At 53.9% G+C, this 26,202-nt stretch overlaps 1 protein-coding gene across 1 annotated transcript; it reads right to left on the bottom strand.

Moving 5' to 3' along the window:
- Positions 1 to 8,383: 8,383 nt before the first annotated feature.
- Positions 8,384 to 24,617, bottom strand: MYLK2 (myosin light chain kinase 2). Its single transcript, XM_010352785.1, has 13 exons — positions 24,513 to 24,617; positions 24,309 to 24,408; positions 23,399 to 23,819; positions 22,215 to 22,510; positions 20,037 to 20,142; positions 19,271 to 19,364; positions 16,911 to 17,020; positions 16,687 to 16,828; positions 12,146 to 12,216; positions 11,892 to 12,020; positions 11,180 to 11,332; positions 10,899 to 11,031; positions 8,384 to 9,333 (listed from the first exon to the last, which is right to left on the bottom strand). Exons 2-13 carry the CDS (start codon positions 24,358 to 24,360, stop codon positions 9,253 to 9,255), a joined length of 1,788 nt encoding a protein of 595 aa, XP_010351087.1. The 5' UTR covers positions 24,361 to 24,408; positions 24,513 to 24,617; the 3' UTR covers positions 8,384 to 9,252.
- Between the last annotated feature and the right edge of the window lie 1,585 nt (positions 24,618 to 26,202).

Below are 26,202 nucleotides of genomic sequence, written 5' to 3'. Positions count from 1 at the left end.
TCCCACAGTCTCAGAGCTGGGGTGGAGGGGGACCTGCAGGGTGAGAGGGGCTGGGAAAACGCCTGGCCAGCTGTGGGGCCCCTCCCCACTATGCCTGCTGAACCCCAGCCCGGAACCCATCTAACAATGGGGAGAAGGAGCAAGGGTCTGTGCAGCCTCCTATGGGCAGCCTTATGGGGCAGAGGGGAGAGGAAAGGCCCTCTGTGTGCAGGGCATGGTGAGGAGGGGGAAGGAGGCTCTTGCGTGAGTCTGTACCATGGTGTGTGCCTATGTGGATCAGTATGTCTCTGGCTGCGTGTGTGTATATGACAGAGAAAGAGAGAGATGCAGAGAGACAGACCCTGCAGAGGCAGAGACAGACAAGATTCAAAGGGATGAGAGTTGTTTCTCAGTTGGGTCAGGGAAAGAGGCCTCTGCTGGGCACTGTTCCCATTGTGCGTTCCTGTGGAGCCCTGGTGACCCCAGTCCCTTCCCAGCCTGGGCTCTGAGCTACTAGGAGGATGGGAGGCCGGCTGGGCTGGGGGAGCCCAGGCCTCTGCCGCCGCACTCCCCGGCATCCCCCTGAACCAAGGAGGTTTAGCTCTGCACTAGGGTGGGGACTTGTGGAGAAGGATGCTGAGTCTCCTGCTCATCCCTTGCCCTGGGGGAACGTGTGAAAGGGTTGCCCACATGCAGGCTCAGAGCCCCCTCTGCACATCTCTCTCTGACCTCCGACATAGTCGTGAAGTGAAGACAGGCCCCCTCAGCCCCAACTCCCCAAGCAGGACCTTGGACTCAGCTCATGCCTTGGACTCACTATATGAACCTGGACCAGTGCCCAACTCTCTGCGTTTCACTCCCTTCGCCCAGTGGTTGCGGGGAAGGGCAGCCTGACTCAGGGTCTGAGTCCCAGGAATGGATCTGACCTGGGGGATGGCCTGGAGGAGGTCCCTTCTCTGGAGGTGCTGGGCAAGGAGACACCATGATCTCATGCACCCTTGGCTAGCTGCCCAACCCGGGACCCCACCCATGGGGCCTCCTGCCTTCACATTCTTTCCATGACCAACATTCACCTCTGGCTCCCAGCTGACCACCCTCATCTGGACAGGGGTTGCGGGGGACAGTGAATGCCTCTGTCGACCCAGAGAGAGCCCCTTGGCACAGATGGAGAGACCAAGGCCAGAGAAGATACGTGACATGCCCAGGGTCACACAGCAAGGCAGGAGCAGAGCCGCTGCTCAACCCATGCCTGGCACCCCCTCTGATGCCTTAATGTAGCTCTGGAGGGGAGGGATGGGGCCATCTCGCTGGACTCTGCATCTAGGACCCTCCTCATAGGAAGCGTGCCTGTCTCTAGGAGAGAATCCAGTCCCCATGCCTCCTCTTTAGCAGGTGAGAGCAAAGAAGGATACTGAGACCCTTACAGAGTTAGACGAATCAAATCCTAAAATGGGAGAATCAGAGTCTGAAATGAGTATTTCAGAATCTTCCAGAGTTTTTAATCATAGTAACTCAGATTCCTGGAATATCAGAGCCTGAAGGGCGCCTCCTGCCCGATTTCTGAATCCTGTCTACGTTAAAGTAGTCGACATCACATGGGGTTCCAAGAACGGGGAGCCCACTGCCTTTCCAGGTGGCTGACCCCTTCGCACAGAAGTGTGGCAGCTCTGAAAGACCGCTAGGAAGCTTCACCTGCTGGGCCTCGGCCTTTGTTCTCCGGAGGGAGGAGAGAACTCTTGGCCCCGGGGGAGGCCACCCTCACCCACCCACAGGGCTGGCCTTCTCAGCCGGCCCCTCCTTCCCGATGCCTTATCTCCAGCCTGCTCTCCGCCCGCCCCCTTCCTTCCCTGGTTTATGGCATTCCATGGCCCAGAGTTAGACACTCCTGCCCACACTCCAGACAGTACCTTGGCTACGGGGAAGGAGACCCTTTCCCTTGGAGGGCAGGGCCCTGCAAGGCTGCCACAGTGATGAGAAAAAGCCGGGAGGTTGTGTCGGCCAGCCTGGCATGCCGCCTGCTGGGAGAGTATGCAATCCAGGAATCCAGGCCTCAGCCAAAACATCCCTTCCACACCCAGACTCCCATCCACCCATGGACCAGGCACCACGTTCTAACTGTGTGACCTTGGGCAAGTTGCTTCCCCTTTCTGGGTTTCCCCCATCTGTAAAATGTGAACCCTAACAGTACCTACCCCCATGATGTTATTGTGAGGATTACATGAGTTAATATTGGCAAAGTGCTTAGAACGGGGTCTGGCACATGGCAGCTACAATATCAGTATTTGTTGGCCTGGCGCGGTGGCTCACACCTGTAATCCCAACACTTTGAGAGGCCAAGGCGGGAGGATCACTTGAGGTCAGGAGTTTAAGACCAGCCGAGCCAACAAGGTGAAACCCTGTCTCTACAAAAAATACAAAAATTAGCCAGGTGTGGTGGCACATGCCTGTAATACCAGCTACTCAAGAGGCTGAGGCAGGAGGATCGCTTGAACCCAGGAGGCGGAGCTTGCAGTGAGTTGAGATGGCGCCACTGCTCTCCAGCCTGGGCGACAGAGCGAGACTCCGTCTCAAAAAAATAAAATAAAATAAGTGTTTGTTAAGTACAATAAATAGGTATTTGGGTCCTGGACATGTCTCCCTTGACCTGATTTACGCCCCAGAGGAGTGTCTAGCTGCTGTGGAGGTAGGAGGACAGGATTTAGGGGGAGGAAGGACTGTTACATAGACAAGGCTTTTGACTCAGTTCCTGGCATCTTCACTTCCTTGCTGTGTGACCTTGAGCAAGTGGATTCACCTCTCTGAGTCTCAGTTTCCTCACCTGTAAAATGGGGACAATGATTCCAGTCCCCAGGACTGGTATGCGGGAAGCCTTGTCCTGCACACTACCTGCAGAATTCAGTCAACAGGAATGAAATTAGAATTTATTAATAAAACAACCCCATTGGAGGACCTCATGACCTCAGTGTAGTCCTCTCCATCCCTCCCTTCACACAGGGCAAAACTCACATCCCCACAGGTCCGGAGGTGCCTAATCTCTTGTTCCCACCCTTCTGGTACTAGGTGGTGACTCAGGGAGGCAGCTGGTGGGGCAGAAAGAAGTGGTTCCATGGCTGAAAACAGGTCACTGTCAGCCAGAACCCAGCCTGGTGTCCCTGGAAAGACCGGGGCTGCCTCCTCTTGACCACAGCCCTCAGGGCCAGTTTTGAGGTCTCCCTGAGCATACAAACGAGAGGGCCCGCCCTCCCACTCCCTTAGGACACTCGCCTCCCGTGAGTTTCTTTTCCATCTCTAGGCCTTTGCAGTGGCTGTTCCCTTGGCCCCACTGGCTGTCTCTCCACATCCACGACCCACATCACATCACCTTCTCTGAGAAGCCTTCCTGCACTTCCTTATCTAATTGGATGCCCCCATATCATTCTCCCTCTGCATCCCATTTGTGTTGCTGAAATAGCATCTACTGCAATGTAGAATTACTCATGTGCGCATGTACTCACGTTATACTGTGCCTGTGCCTTAGAATGTAAACTTCAGGGGCCAAGGGTTGGGTCTGCCTTAAGCGTTTTGTCATCTTCCCTAACTCGATGACTAGTACATAGTAGTCCCTCCATAAAGGTTTAAGAGTGGATGGATGGAGTCATGGTCACCATTCATTCATTTGCCATGAATTAAATCTCAAGGCTGGGCACGGTGGCTCACGCCTATAATCCCAGCACTTTGGGGGGCCAAGGCTGGTGGATTACCTGAGGTCAGGAGTTCAAGACCAGCCTGGCCAACATAGTGAAACTCCATCTCTACTAGAAATACAAAACATTAGCTGGACGTGGCGGTGGGCACCTGTAATCCCAGCTACTCGGGAGGCTGAGGCAGGAGAATTGCTTGAACCCAGGAGGTGGAGTTGCAGTAAGCTGAGATCATGCCACTGCCCTCCAGCCTGGGCGATGGAGCAAGACTCTGTCTCAAAAAAAAAAAAAAAAAAGAAAAAAAAGAAAAAAATTTCTCGAAGACCTCCCCACCAACAAGGCTCCTTGTTTTGCTGATAGGCGAGGGTCACTGTGGTCTGGCCCCAGCTCCTCCTTCCTTCCCCCTCACTCACTCCAAGCAGCCTGTATACTGGCTCTGTCTTATCTTCCATGAATGTCCAGGTTTCACTCCCTTGTATCCTCCAGTTTCTTTTCAAACGTCCTCAAAGAAGCCCTGCCTGGCTGCCACATTCCCCATTTCTCCAACCACTAACACATTCTAAATTCATTATTGCCATTCAGTGTGTCTCCCCCCCTGGCATGAAGCTTCACCAGGTCACGGATTTTTGTCTGTTCGTTGCTTGTCTCCAGCACCTAGGGCAGTGTCTGGAACATAGCCGGGGTCGGAGAAATAGTTTTGAAACATACATAAGCTCAGTAGCCTGTACCAGGCTCCACCTACAGATCTCATGTAACTTTCTCATTATCCTGGGAAGCAGGTACGATTCTTACCCCATTTTACAGACAGGAAACTGAGGCTCAGGGAGGGCAAATAAGTAGATACGAACCCTGTTCTGTCTGACCTGGAACCCAAACTCTCTGTCATCAGCCTATCTCTCTAGAGGCGTCTCCCTCTTCTCCCCACAGTTCTTAACAGCCTCTCAAGCAGACATGGCTCAGCCTCCACCGGGTTTCCCTGCCTCCAGCCTCTCTCCCCCATTCACTGACCTCCCTGGCTGCGGGGATCCTTTGTAAGCATGAATCTCTGTCCTCCCTTCCACGGCTTCCCATTGTCCCAGGTCAGCCTGCCATTCGGGCTCCTGTTAACTTCTCCAGACCTATTTCCTGCTTCATCTGATGCAAAAGCCCTACTGGTCTTCTTCAAGATGAGCTTATACTCAGCTCCAAGTCTCTGAACAGCAGTCCCCTGTGCCTGGAACACCCTCCTCACTCTCTGTCTGGAAAAGCCCTGCTCCTTGTGTGCCCTCAGCTTGGGTGTGACTCCCACTGAAGAGAAGGGAATAGGGGTTAGTGTCTCCTTCCTGTTCTCATGGTTTCATGAGTTTCCTTCCAGCTTCACCCTGATCCCCATCCTCCCACTGGGGTTCCAGAGGCTGTGAGCTCCCCAAGGGCAAGGACCATGACTCATTCATCCCCAGGCTCTCACTGGGGGCCAGGCCCAGAACCGGACTCAACAAATGGTTGTGAAGTGGTCGCTGTGTGGGAAGTCAGATGGCCTGCCTCACATCTTGATTCCCCTATTCATCAGCTGGGAGCCCATGGACTTGTCCATACACTCCTTGTGCCTCAGTTTCCTCATCTGTGAAATGTTGATAATGAAAATACCTACTCATAGGGTAGGGACAAAATGAGTTAATTGATGGAATCACTTGGTATAGTTCCTAGTGGCCGATAAATATTACCCATTAACGCGAAGGAAGGAACAGGTGCATAGGCAGCTGCATAGGTAGGAGATTGGTCCAGGTGGGCACATCCTTCAGGACAGCCCCGGCTGCTCCACGCTCTCGGGGCAGCCCTATTACTGGCCAAATCGCTACCCATCACTGTCTGGTTGGGTCCAAGGTGGCCAGTGGAATTCAAGGCCACCGGACCCAGACAGGAAAAGGCAGCGTCACCAGCCCTGATGTAATCCAAACCAGATGTGGCCTTAGTGGCTTCCAGACCCATGGGGGTGGTCACTGTGGGCCTGGCTAAGGCCCTGAGGCAGGAAATGGTCTTGGAGGAAAACTCTCTGGGCTGGGACCAGCTGGGAGGAGCACTCCCACTGAGAGTGTTAACCCTTCTTAGCTCACAGAGGGCCCAAGACCCCATTCAGGGGAAGCCCAGGCACAGAGGTGCCTTGCAAGGGAAGAACACAGCATCGGCCTTGAGACGGACACTGAGCAGGAGGGGCCCATGGCCCTGGTGCCTGTGGTGGGCAGAGCAAGCCATGCAAGGGGCAGGGAAGCTCAGCCTGACACCCAGAGAACTGACGCCCTGGGAACCCTTGCTCAGTCCTGGTCCAGCTTGACAGTCCCAAACCAGCTATGGGCTCTCTCCCTGCATCAGGGCAGCTCCTAGTGTGAAAAATCTTTCTTCCTTGTGGCTGCCAGGGATGGGAGCGTTCCTGAAAGCAATGGGGCTGGGGCCTAAGCCTGCACAGGGGCAGACCCAGTTCTCCACAGGGGCTGTGGCTGTAGCTTTGCCCCCAGTGTGCTCCGTGGCCCTCAGTGGGAACAAGGTCTCTCTGAACCCACATTTCCCCATCCATATTATCAAATCTATACTGTCTGCTGCTGGGGACCAGGAGAGGCCCAAAGGAAGCACCTGATTAATCATAAAGAGCTTTCATAAAGAGCTCCTGGGAAGGGGTGGAGCTGGGTTCTGAATAGGCTTCTTGCATGGGACATGTTAATTTGCTGTGTGGCCTTGGTCAAATCACTTTCCCTCTCTGAACCTGTTTTTTTCACCTGTAAAATATGGTGCATGAGCACCCCATCCCATCTCTCAACTGTCACAATGGCCCTAGGAGTGGCAGAAGAGAAAAGAGCTGAGGTTATCATCTTCATATTACAGAGGGGGAAACTGAGGCTTGCACTGGGAGTCAGGAGTCCTGGGTTCTAGTTCCAGCTGTTACTGTCTCTGATGAAGGACCTTCCCCATCTTGGCCTCGGTTTCCCCAGCTGGATCCAGGCCCTGGATCTCCGTTGTGGCTGGACTTCATTTCCTTCCCTCCCCCCACAGTGGTGACTCATCCCTCATCAACACACTGTGTGGCCGAGGCTCAGCATGGGTGGGGGCCAGTGAGGCCGAGAAAACCACTCAGAGGAAACCACAGGCCTGGCCCAGCTGGCAGGTGGTGGACGGGCAGGCAGGCAGGAATCCACAGCCCTAGGGGCCCTGCCCATAAGTGCACCTCCCACCAAGAGCCCAAGCCAGGTTCCCCAGGCCCCCAACGCCCCAGACTGCAAGTCAGGCTCAGGCCTCAGAGCCACCCATTCACCACCCCAAGTGATATGGTGCAACTGGACTCTGAACTCCCCGGCTCAAACAGAGAGGGGATCGCAGTGAGGACCAGTGTTCATGGAGGCAGGAGAGGGATGGGATGAACTGTCAAGGTTTCTGTCCAAGGGCAAGCCGAAGGTTTCTCAGGCGGCAGGCAGTGGTGAAGAGAAGGGACTCTGGGCCCAGACCATCTGGGTACAAATCCTGGCTCTGCCACTGACTAGCTATGTGGCCCTGAGCAAGTAGCTGAACCTCTCTGAGGCTTGGCTCCCCACTCTGAGAAATGGACACAACACAACACCTTGCAGAGTCACCGTGTGCAGCCGATGTGATTGTCAACACAATGTGGCACCCAGGGCCAGCAGCCGGCAGGTGCTGGATGCGTGTTAACTGCTATCTCTGCTCTTCCTGCTGGAACCTCTCTGTTCCCACAGGCCAGCCCCACTTCTCAGTCGTCCTCACAGCCAGAAAGGCTGCACCCTATCAGGGTTCACTTCCCTTGCCCTCTGGGCTTCCCCCAGATGGAGCCTCCCCTGTCCCGCACTGCTGGGGTGAGGTGGCTGTGACCACTGGGAAAAGCAGAAAATAGTCCTCTCCCCTGAAGCCCTCATTGCAGACCCATCACAGGCCTGCTAGACCTGGCCTCCACCTGGAGACCAGGCTCTCTGCTTACACCCTGTCCTGGTGAGAAGCAGAGGGAACGCATGGGCAGAGCCCTGCTCTGGGAGACGGAAAAGTTCCTTTCAAGCCCCAGTCCCTGACTTGTTGAGTGGCATTCAAGTTCCTTCTCTTCTCTGAGCCTCAGTTTCTTCATTTGTGGAGTAAGGATAAGAACATTATCGTTCCCTGAGCCAAGCACAGCCCTGAGTGCCTTAGCTCAGTCTGACTGATGCTGCAGCCATGGCCCCACCCTATGAGGTAGATCCTAGCACTCTCTCCGGCTCAGTTTCTCCCTCTGTAAAACAGGAATAATACCTGCCTCGTGAGAATCACCTGAAGCCGGGAGGCGGAGGTTGCATGCAGTGAACCAAGATCACACCACTGCACTCCAGCCTGGGCGACAGAGTGAGACTTCATCTAAACAAACAAACAAACAAACAAACAAACAAACAAATAAAACCTGCCCTTAACCTTGCTGTGAGGAGTAAATGAGTTAACACATGCACAGGTGCTTTAAGTAAAGCTGGGCACACAGTAATCACACACCCAGTGTCAGCTGTTGCTCTGACCGCCCTCTCACAGGTGAGGATACTGAGGCACAACATGCAGAAGCCACCTGCCCACATCATATGCTGCGAAGTCTGGCACCTGAGCCTGCATGAACCACTGCACTATGAGCTGACGGATGTTGCTAAAGTGTCCGGCACACAGTAGGTGCTCAGTGAACTGTGGTCATCGGCGACCTCACACCACTGCAGGCACACACAGAGGGAAGGAGGCCACATCCAACCTGTACATTTATTTACAAGGCACAAGCTGAGAGCAGGTTGGGGGCTGCCCCATGGCCTTCCTACTTCTCCTGGGCCTGCTGACCCCATCATCTGAGGCCATGGGTGATCCCCGAGATGGGGACCCCCAGTGGTTGGGTTGGGCTGGCTTGGCCCTGAGGCAAGCTCGGGGGTGGTCTCCTGTGTCCCCTGGCTTCTCCCCTCCCCCTCCACCAGGCCTGGGCTGGGCGCCCTCTTTCTCACACAGAGTTCCTGTGTGTTGGTGGTCGCAAGGAAGGTGGGTGGGGGCCAGCCTGGGCCAGATGGTGTGGGCTCGGCCTTATCTGCTGGGAGTGGGGAGGCGGCGGGGGCATAGAGGTCCTCTCTCACAAAGCCTGCTCTGTCTCCCCTGGCAGCTGGGCCTTAGGAATCGGCGTTGCGGCCTTCCTGCCCCACCAGGAGCCTCCCATCCACAACCATAGAAGCCCTACATGCTGAGAGCCCCCAGCCATGGCACCCTGGCTAGGAGCAGACCCAGGCTGAGGATGCTCCCAGTGGGGAAAAGCAGGGGTCACCACGGCGGCAGTTCAAAGATGGGGAGCTGGGGAGGGAACTGGGAGCGGCTTCAACAGGGGCCTGGAGTCTGGGGTGTGGCCGAATGGCTGGAGCCCTGTCTGGGGAGGCCACACTCCGAGGCGGCTCACATCGGGGAAGCGGTCACTGCGTGGGGGCGTGGGGAGCCCTGAGCCTCCCAGCCTGGCACAGCCTTGTCCTGGCAAGCCTGTCCTGGGGATCTGGCTGCCTTCTCTGGCCTTCTGGGCTGTGTGGCCTCAGCCCCGGCCACAGTGTGGCTGCGTCCAGGCCTCAGCTGCACCCAGGGCTCAGACCCCCAGAGCCATCAGTGCCCCCGAGCTGCTGATCTTCTTGAAGCGGTTGGCAGCGCTGACAGCAATGAAGTTTTTCTAGAGAATAGAAGACAGGGAGTCCCAGTTAACACCAGGGCAGGGGGGCAGCTGCAGGGTGTCTGAGCATCCTCTAAGTCCCCTGCAGTCCAGGAGGGTCACAGGCTAGGGAAGGCGCAGTGCCCAAAACGGCCACAGGAGGCGCCATGACACGGCATTGTCCACGAGTCCTTCCCTCACTCAATGGATAGGTCAGCCAGACCTGAACCGAGGATGGCTCTGCTCCAAACACTCCCATGGCTCCAGTTTTGCTCCACGTAAAACATAAACCCCTTGCCATAGCTGATGAGTCCCTCCACCTCCTGTCCCCCTCTTCCTCTCTGACTTCATTCCTTACCTCCTTGCTCACTCCACTCCATCCATACTGGCCTCCTACCTGTTCCTCAAACTCACCAACTGCACCTCTGCCTCAGGGTCTTTGTACTGGCTCCTCCCTCTGCCTGGAATACTCTTCTCTCAGTATTGGCATGGCTCACCCCTCCCCACCTTCAGGTCTTTGTTCACATGCTTCTCAGTGAGCCCTTCCTGACCCCCCTATTTAGAAGTGCAGGCTGGGCACTTTGAGAGGCCGAGGCAGGAGGATTGCTTGCCTGAGCAACATGGTGAGACCTCATCTCCACAAAAATATTTTTAAAATATTAACTGGACATGGTGGCATGTGTCTGTGGTCCCAGCTACTCAGGAGGCCAAAGGAGAGGATCACTTGAGCCCAGAAAGTCAAGACTGCAGTGAGCCATGATGGCACCACTGTGCTCCAGCCAGTGAGGCAGAGTGAGACCCTGTCTCTAAAAAAAATAATAATAATAAAAGTGCAACCTCTCTCCTGGCAGATGGCCCTTATTTTTTCTAAAACCCTTCTTTAACCCTATTTCCCCAGGGCTCTAGAAAATGCCCCACCTCAGCCGAGCGCAGTGGCTCACACCTGTAATCCCAGCACTTTGGGAGGCCGAGGCGGGCGGATCACAAGGTTAGGAGTTCAAGACCAGCCTGGTCAACATGGTGAAACCCTGTCTCCACTAAAAATACAAAAATTAGCCAGGTGTGGTGGTAGGCACCTGTAATCCCAGCTACCTGGGAGGCTGAGGCAGGAGAATTGCTTGAACCCGGGAGGCGGAGGTTGCAGTGAGCCAAGATCACGCCACGCCACTGTACTCCAGCCTGGGTGACAGAGTAATACTCTGTATTGAAAGGAAAAAAAAAAAAAGACAGAAAATGCCCCACCTCCCACCAAAAGTAAGTCCACAAAGACAGATCTTTGTCTCTTTTGTCCACTCCTATATCCCAATGCCTAGAAGTAGCAGATGCTCAAGAAATATTTGAAAAATGAAGGAAGGAAGCCAGAGCCCCAGTTGGGTGGGGTTGAGTGGAAGGCTGGGTGGAGGTCTCCACTCCAGGACAGGAGCCAGTCCAGGGCAAAAACAGAAAAGTAAACCCTGTCTTCCATACAGGGCCCGGCCTGGTCAACAGAACCTGCCAAGGCAGGGATGGTGGAGGCTGGGATCTGGCGCCAGGAGCCCTTCCCACTCCAGAGTCCTCCCTCCTCCCCACCCCGAATCCAGCGGTACCTTCCAGCGCCTCTTCATGAGGTATTTCTTAAGCAAGATCTGAGACTTAAGGCGTCGGTTACAGCGCTTGGCTTTCTCTGCCAGGTTGTTGAGCCAGGGGTGGGCGAGACACTGGGCTGCGCTCATCCGGCCCCTGGGGGAGAGGCAGCATGGTGAGGGTGGGCTGCATGCTCATGAGGCCCCATGGGCTGAGCTGGCCTGTCTACCCGGCTCCTGCCCTGCCAGCACTCAGACACACTAAGGTTGCACACATACAGTTCAGGTTCTGGGGTGAGCCTCACCTCTGGTCCTTGACGATGAGGTTGGAGACAAAGTCTTTGGCCTCGTCTGATACAGCCTCAAAGGTCTCTTCATCAAAGTACCAGTTGCCAGATAGAACGTTGTTTAGGGTCTCTGTGTCATCATCTCCCAGGAAGGGGGAGAGGCCGCTCAGCCTAGAGGGAGGGGATAGCAGGGGGCAGGGAGGTGAGATTGCAGGTGCTGAGTCACCTTCAGGAGGGTAGGGAACAGGGGCAGATCCTAGGAGGCAGCGCCATGTGCTGAAAAGACCCCCAGCCTCTCGTGGGACAGACCTGGGTTTGAATCTGGCTGGGTGACTTTGGGTAAGTCACCTCCCCTCTCTGAGCCTCACTCTTCTCATCTGTAAAATGGGCATAATCATCCCAGCTTCCCAGGTGACAGTGAAGATGAGGAATGACGAGTGCAAGGTATGTGGTGAAAACATAGGAAATGTCCACTGGGCCTCTGCCCACCCCAGGTCATCCGAGATCTGCTGTCCAGATGCCTTTGTAGGGACCTTGGTTTTTCCATCTATAAAATGGGTACCACGTTCCCCTTTCCTGTTCTCCCTAGCACCCCCAACCCCAGCAGACCTCTGACTGAGGGATAGGGGAGGTGGGATCACCTTACCAGGACCCCCGGGCCAATCTTGGCCTCAGCCGCTTGCCCCCATGCCCCACCAACCCCATAAACACGACCCGCCTCGGAGCTCACAGCATGTAGGTGATCACCCCCATACTCCACATGTCTGTCTTATCGGAGATTTGGTCATAATTCACCACCTCAGGTGACAGGAACTCTGGGGTCCCAAAGTTCACCTTCAGCTTCTCGTTGGGGTTATACCTGGAGGTGAGACCAAGGGCTCAGAGCACAGCTCCCGGCCTGTAACCCATGCCCCCTCCACCCCACCCCCGTCCCCTGCCAACCTCAGAGTCTTGTTTTACCCTCCCCACCCACCCGGGTGGTACCTCCGTGCCAGGCCGAAGTCAATGATCTTCACCAAATGCCCCGTGGTGTTGACACACAGGATGTTCTCTGGCTAAGGAGAAAGGGGGTGGCCTGGGTTGGCCTCTGACCAGCTTACCCTCCCTCTCCCACCAGGCCCATGCAAGCCCCAGGCTCCCTGAGGCAGAGGTCTAAGCTGCCAGAGTGGGCAGCTGCCAGAGACCCTCCAGCCCTGCCTGCTCTGGGCACAGAGAGATCTTTTTTTTTTTTTTTTTTTAAGACGGAGTCTCGCTCTGCCCCTTGGCTGGAGTGCAGTGGCGCGATCTCGGTTTGCTGCAAGCTCCGCCTCCTGGGTTCACGCCATTCTCCTGCCTCAGCCTCCCGAGTAGCTGGGACTACAGGCGCCCGCCACTACGCCTGGCTAATTTTTTTGTATTTTTAGTAGAGATAGGGTTTCACTGTGTTAGCCAGGATGGTCTCGATCTCCTGACCTCGTGATCCACCCACCTCGACCTCCCAAAGTGCTGGGATTACAGGGGTGAGCCACCGCGCCCGGCTACAGAGAGATCTTGAGGCAAGTCCCCCAAGAGGGGCTTCTGCGAGGCCTTGAAGCACAGGACCTGCCGTGATGGGGTCAGGTGGGATCCCCTCTGTCTAAGGCCATGAAAGAACCACCACATTCTAGCAGTTCTGAGGATGGGGAAACAGAAGCCTGTGGAGAGGAGGCATGATAGCCTGCTACTCCCTGCCCCGGGCTGGGGGGCCAGTGCAGGGCCACCACCAGATACATGAAGCTCCAGAGAGGAGAGAAAGAAGGATGCCAGCTCAGTTCCGGAGAGTCTTCCTCTCGGGAACATGGGGCTTCAAACCACTCCAGGGTTGCCGGAAGATGAGCTACTCTTGTCACCCCAGTTAGTGATGATGACGAGCTACAAAACGTAAGGCCCGGTCCACTCACTTTCTCACTTTAGCTCCCCAGTCCTTCCCAAAGATCTAGGAGGCACACACTGTTACCTTGAGATGAAACTGTGACACTGAGATACTATTGCCATCCATTCCCATTTGACAGCTGAGAAAGCTGAGGCTCAGGCACAGAAGTGACTAGGTCATAGCTGCCCAGCAAGTAAGCTACAGAGCCAGGAAATGAATGCGGGACTGACTCCAGCACTGGCCTTGTGATGTTCTGATACCACCACTACAGGGCTGGCTCTTCCAGGCCAGGGACCATCTTCTCCTGGCCTCCTGGGTCCCACCCTCAGGGTCTAACAAAGGCACCCAGTAGGGGCTCAGCCAAGGCTCAGGGGAAACCTGTGTCCCATGCACAAGTGAACACATGGATGACGTTACTATAAGCCCAGTTCCTCTCTACTCTGGGCCTCCATTTCCTCTTCCTATCACACAAGGACACAGGACTAATCTGAGGTTGCAGGGTATAAACATTTTTAAGTTAACAATGGTTCAAAGGCAGGAGATTTTGCACAAAAACCCTGAATTCCAGCACCTCCTGAAACACCGGAAGCCCTGGCCACATGGGCCTTGGAGCAAGTTGCCACTGACAGCCTGAGATGGGACAAACGTCCTCCAGCTCTCCCGTGGCCACCACCACCCCCCGATCCCTCCCATTCAACATGCTGTTGTTATTTGTCTGGGCTCTGTGGGCATTTGACTCAAGTCCCCTAATGAGACACTTTCTGAAGGCACTTTTACAACTGATAGATTAACTCAGAGTAGAATGATTTTAATAGCTTGGCCTGGTGTCCCACAAAACAGGAAAGAAAAGAAGGGTCCCAGGGTACAAGCACTTGGAGAAATGAAGCCGACTCAAACCTCCTTTCAGAGATTCTCCGTCTACACATAGAAGGCCCTCAGAGACCCAGGACATGGCCTGTGGGCTGGAGTGCACTCAACCTACTTGACTGTGAAACACTTTTTTGATGAAAAATATATAGTTATCCTGAAAAAAAAAACACGTTTTAGATATAGAGGCTCACGACTGAGCTTCTTCCCAGAGCACTGCATTTTAATTGGGGGACCCTATTCTACCCCAAAGCAATTAGCCTTCACAAGCGAAAGGCAGGCTTCCAAAGTCATCATGCAGGCACCAACTGCCCCTGGCTCAGTGAAGGGGCCACCATCTGTCCAGTAACTCAGGACTCACACTTGATCCTTTCTTTTCCTAACCCTCACACATGCAAACCCTCAGCACATCAGATTGGCTCTATGTCCAAAATGTATCCTCCATCTGGTCCCTTTCCCTCCCCTCCCCAACTGACACTCTGGCTCAAGACCCCAGCATCTCTCTCCTGGCTTACGTACTCTATCAGCATCTAAATTCCCTGCATCCACTCTGGCCCCACTGAAACCCACCTCCTCACTGTTTGTGTCCTCCTCTGTCAGTGGCAGTGATACTAACACGCCTAACCCAGGGAACTGTTGGGAAGATGGCACCCTCACTCAGACAGCATCAGTCACAGAGAAAAACTGGGACAGGTGTTAGAGGCAGCAACAGCATCTCCCCGTCTGCTTCAGAGCCGTGCCAACTTCAATTTCACCCAGTGCGATTCCTCATTACTCTTGCGTATTTTCTCGTACACTTTTCATTGCTTAAAGTGACCTATTTAGTTAGTCACTGTTTTATGAATGTCTGTTTCCCCTGGAGGCTCCATGAGACAGGGACCATTTCCTTCATAGTCCCTATGCCTAGCACCAGGCCTTCCAGGAGCAGGTACCCAGCACGTGCTTAACGAATGAATTAAAGAAAATACCCAGCATGTGCTTATGGAATGAGTGAATGAAACTACCATCCACTTTGCTGATGGGTGCTCACACGCCTCCACATTAAGATTCCATGTCCTGCCACTTAACCCACAGCATTAATATCTGCCATCAGGACTGCCAACCCCCTGCACTCCTGCTGCCCTTGCCTGCTCCACACCCAGAGCTCCACACTGAGCTCTGGACAGCTACTGACAACTGACTGGAGTTGCTGCAATGTATAAAACCTATCTGCGGCCAGGCACGGTGGCTCACACCTGTAATCCCAGCACTTTGGGAGGCCGAGGCAGGCAGATCACCTGAGGTCAGGAGTTCGAGACCAGCCTGGCCAACCTGGTGAAATCCTGTCTCTATTAAAAATACAAAAATTAGCCAGGTGTGGTGGCACATGCCTGTAATCCCAGCTACGCGGGAGGCTGAGGCAAAAGAATTGCTTGAGCCCAGAAGACAGAGGTTGCAGTGAGCCAAGATCGTACCACTGCACTCCAGCCTGGCCCACAGATCAAGACTCTGTCTCAAAAACAAAAACAAACAAACAAAAAAAACATCGGCCGGGTGCGGTGGTTCAAGCCTGTAATCCCAGCACTTTGGGAAGCCGAGACGGGCAGATCATGAGGTCAGGAGATTGAGAACATCCTGGCTAACATGGTGAAACTCCGTCTCTACTAAAAAATACAAAAAAACTAGCTGCACGAGGTGGCGGGCGCCTATAGTCCCAGCTACTCAGGAGGCTGAGGCAGGAGAATGGCGTGAACCCGGGAGGCGGAGCTTGCAGTGAGCTGAGATCCGGCCACTGCACTCCAGCCTGGGTGACAGAGCAAGACTCCGTCTCAAAAAAAAAAAAAAAAAAAAAGCCTATCTGCTCTTCCTGACCTACTATGTGCACGGTACTGAGCAAGGTCAGAACAGGGATATCAGGCCGGACACAGTGGCACATGGCCATAATCCTAGCACTTACAGAGGCTGAGGTGGGTAGATCACTTGAGGTCTGGAGTTCGAGATCAGTCCGGCCAACATGGTGAAACCCTGACTCTACTAAAAATACAAAAATTAGCCTGGTATGGTGGCAGGTGCCTGTAATCCTAGCTACTTGGGAGGCTGAGGCAGGAGAATCGCTTGAACCCAGGAGGTGGAGGTTGCAGTGAGCCAAGATCACGCCACTGCACTCCAGCCTGGGCAAGAGAGTGAGACTCCATCTCAAAAACAAAGAAAAGGGATATCAATATTCTTTCATGAAACATTTTTGTTAGCCCCTACCTCATGCACATTGCTGCACTGATGCTATACTTATTTGAGAGCTCCAAGAATGAAGGGATTTTTATGTTTGGTTCACCACAGGATCTCCACCACCTAGAACATTGCCTGGCATAAAGTAAGACTTCAAGAAATATTTGTTGATTTTGAATAAATGATCAGACACTCATAGTACCTGTCATGGGCCAACGCTGAGGCAGGTGCTATTGCAACACTTACTAGTCACTTGTCTGTGTAACACACTGAGCTTGGGGCTCACAGGACTGCAAAAGGCCCTTTCAACAAATACTTAGTACTAGACTAGAAGTTCCATGAAAGCTGGTACCATGTCTTCCCCCCCTCCCCTTCCCTTGGCTGTGTCCCTGGCTCCTGGCATTGGTAAGTATTCCATAAACCCTTTCTGAATCTATGAAGGGAAGGATGGATGAAGGAAGAAAGGGAGAGATGGGAGGGCAGAGGGATGGCTGGTGACAGCACTGATCTCAGGGGGTTGGACGCTGCCCCTGACCCTTCCCAGGAGGCCCCAGTCCGGTACCTTGAGGTCCAGATGCAAAACCCTCATCTTGTGCATGAAGAGGATCCCATCACAGATCTGCCTGACAAACACCATGGTGTCCACCTCGGTCAGATGGTAGTCCTCATCCACAATCCTCTCGAAGAGCTCTCCACCCTCGATGCTGTGTGCAGAGACCCCTCCACGGCTTGCTCCGTGCCCGCTGGTACCCTCACCCAGCCCCTACCCCAACTTCAGGCACTCACTACTCCATGAACAGGACGATCTCATGCGGAGTCTCGATGGCTGCATACAGCTGGATCAGATTGCGGTGGTTCAGCTGGTTCATGACCTCGATCTCCAGCAACACCATTTCCTGGGGACCAGGGAAGTCAAGGGTACCAGTTGGACACCATCACTCCCTGCCACCCACCCTCCATACCCACACCCTTGACCAGGCCTGCTAGCCTTGCCCGGATCACTGCTCAGCCTCCTCCTCACCTCTCCTCTCTCCCCCAGCCCCACATCTGTGGTCCTCACCACTCCAAGTCATGCCTGCTGAGACATCTTCCTTCTGCCGGCTCTTCTCCTGAGTACTAGCATGCCAAGGGCTCCATCCTCCCCCCTCACCGCTTCCCTCTTTCTGCTCTCTCCCTGGGCATCTGCATCAAGTCTCATGACTTTACATTTTATCCAAAGTCATCAATTTCCAAATACATATCTCAACCTCTGAGCACTCCATTGAATTCTAGACTCCAATATCTCTGTCTACTTACCTTCATTATCTAATAGACATCTCAAATCTATCATGTCCAAAATTAGACCCTAGACATCGTCCCTTCCCCACAATTGAGTTGTTCTCGGCTTGCCTGGCAGCAAAAGTACTCCCACTCTTCGCCCAAGGGTGCAGGACAAAAAGTTACGAGCCATCCTAAGTTCTTCCCTTACTCTCGCACCCTCACACCCCACCTCCAACCCAACTCTTCAACATCGTCTACCTTCAAGCTAGATTATACATCCAATCATTCTCACCTCCTCCACCACCGCCTTCCTAGTTTAAGACACCATTATTTGTCACTTTCAGAAAGTCGTAAGCCAGCTGTCACATCAGTAGGCTGATATATCAGCTATAATAGGAATACTTACACCATGGGAAATGGCAAATGCTGTAAATCGGGCCTCTCTCCACACCTGCCCTACCCAGATCCAATGGTTAAACACTAACCCTTGTTTCACTGCCAGAATGGCTCCCCTTCTGCCTTTACCCACTCCTTCATTTAGGTCTCACCTCACATACTTCTTTCTCAGAGAGGACTGATCTCACCTGCCTATGTAAAAGGGCCCTCATCAGCCCTGTACCCCCTCTACCCTACCTGGCTTTATTTTCCCTCCTAGCGCTTCTCAGCACCTGATGTCACGCCTTTTTTTTCTCTTCTCTCTCTTTTTTTTTTTTTTGCTTTCTGTTTTAATTGTCTCTCCGTCCACTCTAACATGTCAGCCCATGAGGGCAGGGGTGTTTTTATTTCACTAGCATTTCCCCAGCCCCTGACCCAGTAGATGGTGAGGAAAAGTGCTCAATAGTTATCAACTGATAACTGACTCCAGTTAATTGAGCCACAGGTAGGTGCTGAGCATCTACGCTGAGCCAGAGCCTGTGATAGAGGCCTGGGACCCAGGAGTCAATAATACAGATCCAGGCCCTGTGAGTGGAAGAGACAAAGAAGGACATTATCACATAGAAAATGCACTCCTTCCAGTGTGCTTAGAGCCATAATGGGGACCCAGGGCTAGAGCGACTAGAGCTGCTTCTCACGCTCTCGCTGGGAGCAGGCCTGTGCCCACACTGCAGTTTCTGTCTGGGATGCCTAGACCCTCACTCCCCGGCACCTCCTGCTATCTCTGGCCCTCAAGCCTTTCCTCTCGTAGTCCCCTCTGCCTGAAACTCTGTCCTTGCCTTCTCTACTGGAACGTCTCCTCATTCCTCAAAGTCCTCACTCAAAAGGCAGCTGGTCCAGGAAGCTTCCCTGACCCCTCAGCCTGAGCCAGAAGCTCTCTTGAACTCCCACATGCTACCCCCAGTTTCCCTGAGTGACATCTCTGGTCATACGAGGTTGCTATTACCTCCTCACATAGCAGACTCCCTCACTCTACCTGCCTGCATTCTTTCATTCCTTCAACAAATGCTGCTCGTGGCCTCCTCTGAACCTAGCCCAGGCTATGGGTGCTAGAGGCAAAGCTCTAGGCCAGGCTTGTTTACCTTGGCATCAGTTCCCTGAGGGTAGGGACCACACCCACTTCACTCCGGGACCCCCAGTGCCCAGCACACGGCCTGGCCCAGAGCCCACACTCATCAGTGTTTGTTGAATTGAACCAGAGGGCATGAATATCCCATGCCTAAAAGGGGAAGTCCCCAGATAAGTTCAGTAACTGACGTATCTGGTTATGGATAGGGTCCTCAGGCCCCTCCTGCAGGGCTGTCCATCCATCTATCTGTGTGGTATTTTCACTGCAACAAACTCCCATAACAGGCCCTGGGTTCAGCAGCACCGGTGGAGGGAGGCGAGAGGTGCCCACTCCAAGGATCCCCTCCCCATCCTGGGCAGATACCATCCCCCCACCTCACTACCTTGTCTTTGGGAGTCTGTTTCTTGATGACCTTGGCTGCCAGCTTGAGGCCTGTGGCTTTCTCCTTGCAGGTACAGACTGCCCCAAACTTGCCACTGGAAAGAGAAGAGGCTGTAAGAGGACCGCAGAGCCCACCAGGGTCAGTGGCATCCTTTGCTCTGTTCCTAACTTGGTCCCAGACCCAGTGGTGCCTCTGGATCCCCTTTGGTGAGACGGGAGCACTCACCCCAGCCAGCCCTGACTCCCTCCTGAAGCTGTGAGCTGTTCTGCCAGGACAATGGCTGAAGCAGGTTCTTTGAACCACACAAACCACGTGCACAGGAAGGGCAGGCATGTAGGGAGGATGGCCCTGGGATGCGACCCTTAGAGGTTTAGGGCAGGCAGGCCCTGGGCCCTGGGGGAGGGCACCTTCAGGCAGAGGGAGGATCTGCAGAGGTATAAGACTGAGTCAGGGCTTTTTACAAAGCAGGAATCACCATGAGGGGGTCAGTGTGGTGCCTGGAGCTGAGACAGACAGGAAAATGTTGTGTATTTCCTACGGAAGCACTGAATGGCTGACAGTGTGTCTGAGTAAGTGACAGCAACACTGAGTGCACATCAGCATGTGGCAGCTGCACACAGTGTGTGTCCCACATAGAGGTGAATGTGTCCACGTGGCCATGTCTAAGCAGGGTGCGTGTCTGGGCCTTGCACAGGGGAAATGTGAAGCCACAGGAGCCTGGCGCGCTCTCTGTCCATGAGTGCCCAGCTGGGGTCCCAGATCTCACCCTCCGAGCGCCTCCTTGGAGTTCATACTGAATTCACTGTTGACATTTCCAGTCCTCAGCTCCACCATGCGGTGAGGGAAGGGGGCCGGGGGTGGCGGGCAATCATCTAGGGGACAGATCACAGCCCTTATGGTCAGTGCCAGGGGCTGCTGAGGATTCCCCTTGGCACCACCCCCTCCTGCTGGCCTGGGCCCCACCGGGGAAGTTAAGTTCACCAAGTGATACCTGGGAGACACCTAGCTCCAGGATAGGGGCTATGGGGCCCAGTTTCCAACGTCAGTTCTGCCACCAACACAACACCCCCTATCAGAGAGGACCCAGATTCTCCTGGCAGAACAAACGGGATGGGAGCTTGGCTTTTTTGAACCCTCTGCATTATAAGGCATGAGGACTCCATCCCGAGCTATCTCTGCATTTCCACCAAAAACAATCAAACACAGCAGCTATACAGCGGAATGCCGGGCAGTGGGGTTGCTATATCTGAATGATGGGGTAGGTGGTGGGACCTGCCCACCCGCCATTCTAGTAACACCATAAGCTGGCCAGACCGCCTATGGCGGGGCGGGACCAGGGACTGGGCTGTTTGGTGGGGAGAGGTCGCCACCTAGTGACAAGTGTGGGGAACCGCTCGCCCTGAAGGCTGGCAGGTCGGCAGGCTGTCCTCGGGAAATGAAACCTCTTTATAAATAGCAAGAGGCAGCAGGGAAGCCGGGCTGGTGATAAATCAGACGGCCTTTGGAGCTGGTTCAGATCCCGTCACCCTAGGATGCAATTTCGGGGCGGGGCGGAGGTCTCTGCGGCTGCTAGGGGCGGAGGCAGGGCTCCTGGCTGCCGCCCAGCCGCCAGGTCCTCCCACCCTGTCTGGGTGGCACGGTGCCGCTCACCAGTCAGGCTGGCGGGTCTCCCAGGGCACTTCAGTCTGGAGGCAGGGGGGTATCAGGACACTCTGGGCTCTCCTGACCCCATCTCACCCCACCCCCAGCCCTGCCGCACCCCTGCCCAGGCCCTTTCCCTATTCACCTGCTAGCCAAGCTCACTCAGGCTCAGAGCTCTCTGCGGCCCACGAATAAGCCACGGGCTGCTTGTTTAATCATCAATGAAGGCCACTCCACAGTACTGCCCCATTGCACATTCCAGCTTCCTTGGTCACTGCTCCCACACACAGGCACTACTCCTCAGCTCATGAGCCCTCTATAGCTCCCATGACCCCACCCCACTGTGCAGTTTAGCTAGTAAGCCTGGCATTTGAGCCCTTCTACAGATTGACTCCAAATTCCATAGACCAGAGAGTTTATGTTGCTCCAATAATCTGCCTGATTTTTCTTTTTTTTTTAACCCCATTTTAGTCAAAGTAGAAAAAAGTCAAAAGTGGGTTCTGGAGTCTGGGTGGCCTGACAGGTTCAAATCTTGTCGTCACTGGATATTTTTGGGCACTTTACTTTCCCTTTTCTGAGCCTTCCTTTCCCCACCTATCAAAAGGGAATACCAAATTTAAAAGTAAAAATAAATTTTAAGGCCGGGCGCGGTGGCTCGCGCTTGTAATCCCAGCACTTTGGGAGGCCGAGACGGGCGGATCATGAGGTCAGGAGATCGAGACCATCCTGGCTAACCCGGTGAAACCCCCGTCTCTACTAAAAAAATACAAAAAACTAGCCGGGCGAGGTGGCGGACGCCTGTGGTCCCAGCTACTCGGGAGGCTGAGGCAGGAGAATGGCGTAAACCTGGGAGGAGGAGCTTGCAGTGAGCTGAGATCCGGCCACTGCACTCCAGTCCGGGCGACAGAGCGAGACTCCGTCTCAAAAAAAATAAAAAATAAAAAATAAATAAATAAATTTTAAAAAATAAAATTGAAAAAAGCCAGGCATGGTTGTACACGCCTGTAGTCCCAGCTACTCAGTAGGCCGAGGCAAGAGGATCACTTGAGGCTGGGAGTTTGAAGCCAGCCTGGGCAACATAGCAAGATCCTATCTTTTAAAACAAACAAATGAATAAGTATTCATTAAAAAGGAAATACTTTCTGGAGTTGTGTGACCCTTAGATGAATGGGCCTGGGTAAGGCATGGCTCAGGGCAGTTCAGACCGCCGAACAGGAGACTTGGGACTGACAGCCCCCTTCCCTCCCCATGGCCTCAGGACAGCCCCAGCCCCCACCTGCCCCCAAATCTGGAAGCAGCCTACCCAAAATCTGGAAGCAGTCCTCCTCCCTGGCTGTGAGACAGAGGGCCTGCCCCACCTCGGATTTCTCTGAGGGAACAGCCTGGAACTCGATCCCCCTTGAGGTGTCCCCTTGCACCTCAGCCTGGCCAGCCTGGCCTGGAGTTTTCTCTCCCACTTCCTTCTGGCTCTCTGCCAGGATGCTCTTTCCTTCTGCCTTGGCTGGCCTGGGATCCGTGGGGCCGTGGGTCATGGGCACCCCTTCAAAGGTGAGCTCTGATGCCTCACTTGGGGGCTTCTTGGCCAGCAGCTTCTCAGAACTAGAAGGTGAGAACACAGAGGTGAAGCCCTCAGCGGCCACAGCACGTGGCCTCAGGCAAGTCTCAATGCAATCTGCAGAGCTAATCCAACCCCATCCCAAATGCATGGTGTAATACAGCTAAATTCACTTGGTACAAAATCAAGGGATGTTCATGACTGTGGTCATTATCTTGACTACCAACACACTAATAAATCATTAATAACTATTAATAGGATTGTTGATATGGTTAATCATCACGTGGATACAACTAGGGAGTTATGTAGCTCTTGATTCATAAAATCTGTTGTGACATAATTAATACATAATTACCAAATTGATATGGCGTTATTATTGTGGCTTACAATATATCATTAATGACCTCGTTAGCATTCAGGTAAGTATAACTGACTGCATCACAGATGTGCTATATTATGGTTATGAAAATATTGTCAGTGATCCTCCTATCTGGTTATTAGTCATCTTTTCATATCTTACCAATAATTATATTAAGAAGAACAGGAAAATGCTGGATGTCCTAGGAAATACACAGCCTTTTGCCTGACACCTTTAGCCTTTCTGCCTGACATCTCAATCCTGCCCTTGGCTAGACCCAAGCCCATGGCGTAAGGGGAACTCTGGATCCCAGAAGCCTAGAGAAGATATGTTCAACCTAGACGGTCTTTGAGGGTCTCTCTTATTCCAGCCTTCTACGAATTATGGCAAGGTTCTGGTTTCTGCAGGGGACAAGGTGGTAGATGCAATGCTCAAGACAGAGGAAACTGAATGTCAGAACTACCATTCCCAGCACCGAATATGATGACAACCATGCCTAAGACAAGGGAATTAAGCAGGAACCCTAGGGTAGGAGCCACAGGACCCCTCCCCACTCCCAGGAGGGGATATTCACCTGGAGATGATGGCGGGACAGCTGGGGCTATGCAGAAAGGCAGGTGAGCCCCTCCTGGCTGCTGCTTGACCCTCTGCTGCCTTCTTGCCCACCCTGGGCTCTCCAGGATCCTGGCTGCCTGAGGCTCCCTCTTCAGCCTTGGGCTTCTTGACACTGGTCTCCGGCGTTGCAGTCTGCTGGGGCAGGGCTGCCGGGGGCCCAGCACTGCCCTCCGCAGGCCCCCCGCCCCTGTCACCCTCTCCCTCGGGGCCTTGGCTGCTAGTTGAGGGTTGGGCCAGGGTACCATCCCCTTTCTCTGGGGCAGGGGCTTTGGCATCTTTCTTCAGGGTGGGTGGATCGGGAGCTTTCTTTGGGTCTGAGGGGCCAGGGTCTTTCCCTGTACCCAGGGGTCCTTCACCTGCAGGACCTTTAGGTGCCTTGTCTGCAAAGGAGGTGAGATACCCATCAGGATCCACCCTCCTTTCCCTCCCTCCCCACCCAGGCTGGGCAGAGACCAGCTCTGGGCCCAGGTTCCCACCCAGGCAACAACTTGCAAATGCTTGTCCCACTGAGTCTCTGGGGCCACTTGATGGCCCCTAGAGATGAGCTGCTGCAACCTTGGAGGGCCTCTGTGGGAGGCTTCCGGCCCTTTGGGTGGGCCTTGGTGGCCCCCATCATCCATGCCCTGTTTAGGTGCATCCCCAGTAGCCATCCCTGGTGGCTTCACATTTTCCTGGTCTCTCCAGTAAGGGCTTCATACAGGCCCTGGACCCAGCCCAACCCTAGCCAGAGATTCCTCTGTTTCTGGGTCCCCCATGCACCATGCAAAGAAGGCTGGGGCACAGAACTCCCACTGAGGAACCTGCCCAGCCCTGGATTCAAAACCCCCCTTCCCAAGCTCCTCCCTCCATCTCCTGCCCCAGCTTGGCACCTGTTGACGGGTTCTGAATTCCCAGCTCAACTGCTCCATTTTCTGTCGCCATGAGGTAGGGAGGCGTGTGCTGCTGCTTGTCTAACTCAAGTCTTTCTAGCTGCAGAAACAAGAGCGGGGTGTGTCAGGCTGTCCAATTTCCCCTCTCGTCTGGCTGCAGTGAGACAGGAAACCGAGGCCTGCTAACTGAGGGGAGAGCGGTACCTGGAGTAGAGAGGGGCAACCTGGTGGCCGTCTGTCTCCCAGCGGCTGCTCAGGAGCAGTCCTGGGCAGTTGTAAGGGATTGGGCCTGGTGGGCAGAGGCGGAGGCAGGGGTGTGGGCAGTGGAGGCGGGGACAGAGGAGAGGATCTCTTACACCAGGGGCCATGCAGCTAGGACTGCCACCACCTGTCACTCTTGGCCCCTGTTCAGAGGACACGGCATTCTTCCCATGGCCCGACTGGGGGGAGAATGATGTTGGAACAAGTGAGAAGAGAAAAGGGAGGGGTATCTGGGGTGCTGGGGGAGCAGCCCTTTCCCCAGGCCTTGCTCAGTATCCCTGACTTGGACAGGATCAGAGGGGGCCTGGAAGAAGGGGAGTACTCAAGTAGGCCTGAAGGGCAAGAGTGTCCCCAGGCTGAGCCCTGGCCTGCCCACCTGTGTGCTACATCTCCTGGGGCTCCCCAGAACCTGGCTAAAGCCACGAAGTCCCAGGGATGATCTCCCTGACCCTAGTGCCCAGCTCTGTGCCCCAACATCTGGACCTGCTTGGATCATCTTTGGGTAAGAAATTGTCTCAGGGGCACTTGCTCAACACGCCCTTAGGCCTGGAAGCTGTTTCTTTTGAAACTGTCCTTTTCTTGGGCTCCTGGGGACACGGAGGCTGCCCTGAATAGCCATGGGAGATGGAGAGTGCTCTGTGCCCCTCCCCCGAGCTCATCCAGTTCTCACCCATGACCCACATGGAAGAACGGGGCTGGCAGAGAGTCTTTTCAAGGATCCTCCACTAAAGTGTTCAAGATGGGATGGGGACAGCTCTGATCCAAGGAGCCTTCCGTCACCCAGAGCCTTTCTCAGAGGGGGCCCTTGAGAACTGGCCAGACCTGGGTGCATTAGAAGTAGCTCTAGAGGCCGGATGCAGTGGTTCACACCTGTAATCCCAACACTTTGGGAAGCTGAGGCAGGAAGATCACTCAAGGCCAGGAGTTGGAGACTGGCCTGGGCAATATAACAAGACCTCGTCTTTATACTTTAAAAAGTAAAATAAAATGAAGTAGCTGTAGAGTGGTTATCCAGGTGCAGGTCCCGACTACAGCAAACCAGTCACTTCACTCCATGGCCTCGGCTCCTCTATCATATGGGAAGCCAATGGAAAAACGCTTGATGAGAGAAAGGAGGGAGAATGCTGCCCCCCTAAGCAGTGGGGAAATAGGGACCTATAAAAAAAGATTGAGGAAGCTGTTAATGAACTGACAAAAAGCGACCACCAAAGTGGGGGGAATAAAAAAAGCAAGGTGCAAAGTAGCATGTAGAGTGTGCTATTGTTTGTGCAAAAAACAAAAAGGGGGGGATGAATAATATATAATATTTCACTTTATACACATAAGAATTTATTTGGTAGGATAAGCAAGGAACTGGGGCGCAAGGGTGGGAGGGAGACATCACTGTATATACTTTTACTTTTCTGTTTGAACCATGAACTGTGTGAACAGGTTACTATTCAAAATGAGTGGGTTGTTTTGTTTTGTGAGCAAATGTCAAGGGTTTTTGGTATAAGCTGGTAAAAACCATAGTTGGAGCTCCTTCCCCAGTCTTGACTACTTCTGCTCTGCCTGGCCCTCCTCTCCAGGCCCAGTCCTCCTCTCCTCCATTTCTCTTCTTTAGGGTCCAGTTAACAGTCTGCCTCTTCCAGGA

This window comes from Rhinopithecus roxellana, chromosome 13 (genome assembly GCF_007565055.1).
Source record: "Rhinopithecus roxellana isolate Shanxi Qingling chromosome 13, ASM756505v1, whole genome shotgun sequence".
Classification (NCBI taxonomy): Eukaryota; Metazoa; Chordata; class Mammalia; order Primates; family Cercopithecidae; genus Rhinopithecus; species Rhinopithecus roxellana.
The sequence above is the reverse complement of the archived record's forward strand: the minus strand, read 5'-3'. Positions and strand labels throughout refer to the sequence as shown.

Excerpts from the sequence above, each read along its gene's own strand:
- MYLK2 (XM_010352785.1), bottom strand. The coding sequence starts at position 24,360 with ATGGCGACAGAAAATGGAGCAGTTGAGCTGGGAATTCAGAACCCGTCA. Across the intron at positions 20,143-22,214 it reads GGACTGCTTCCAGATTTTGG|ATGATTGCCCGCCACCCCCG; the intron begins GTAGGCTGCTTC and ends TCTGTCCCCTAG. Across the intron at positions 11,032-11,179 it reads CTCATCGTCAAGGACCAGAG|GGGCCGGATGAGCGCAGCCC; the intron begins GTGAGGCTCACC and ends CCTCTCCCCCAG.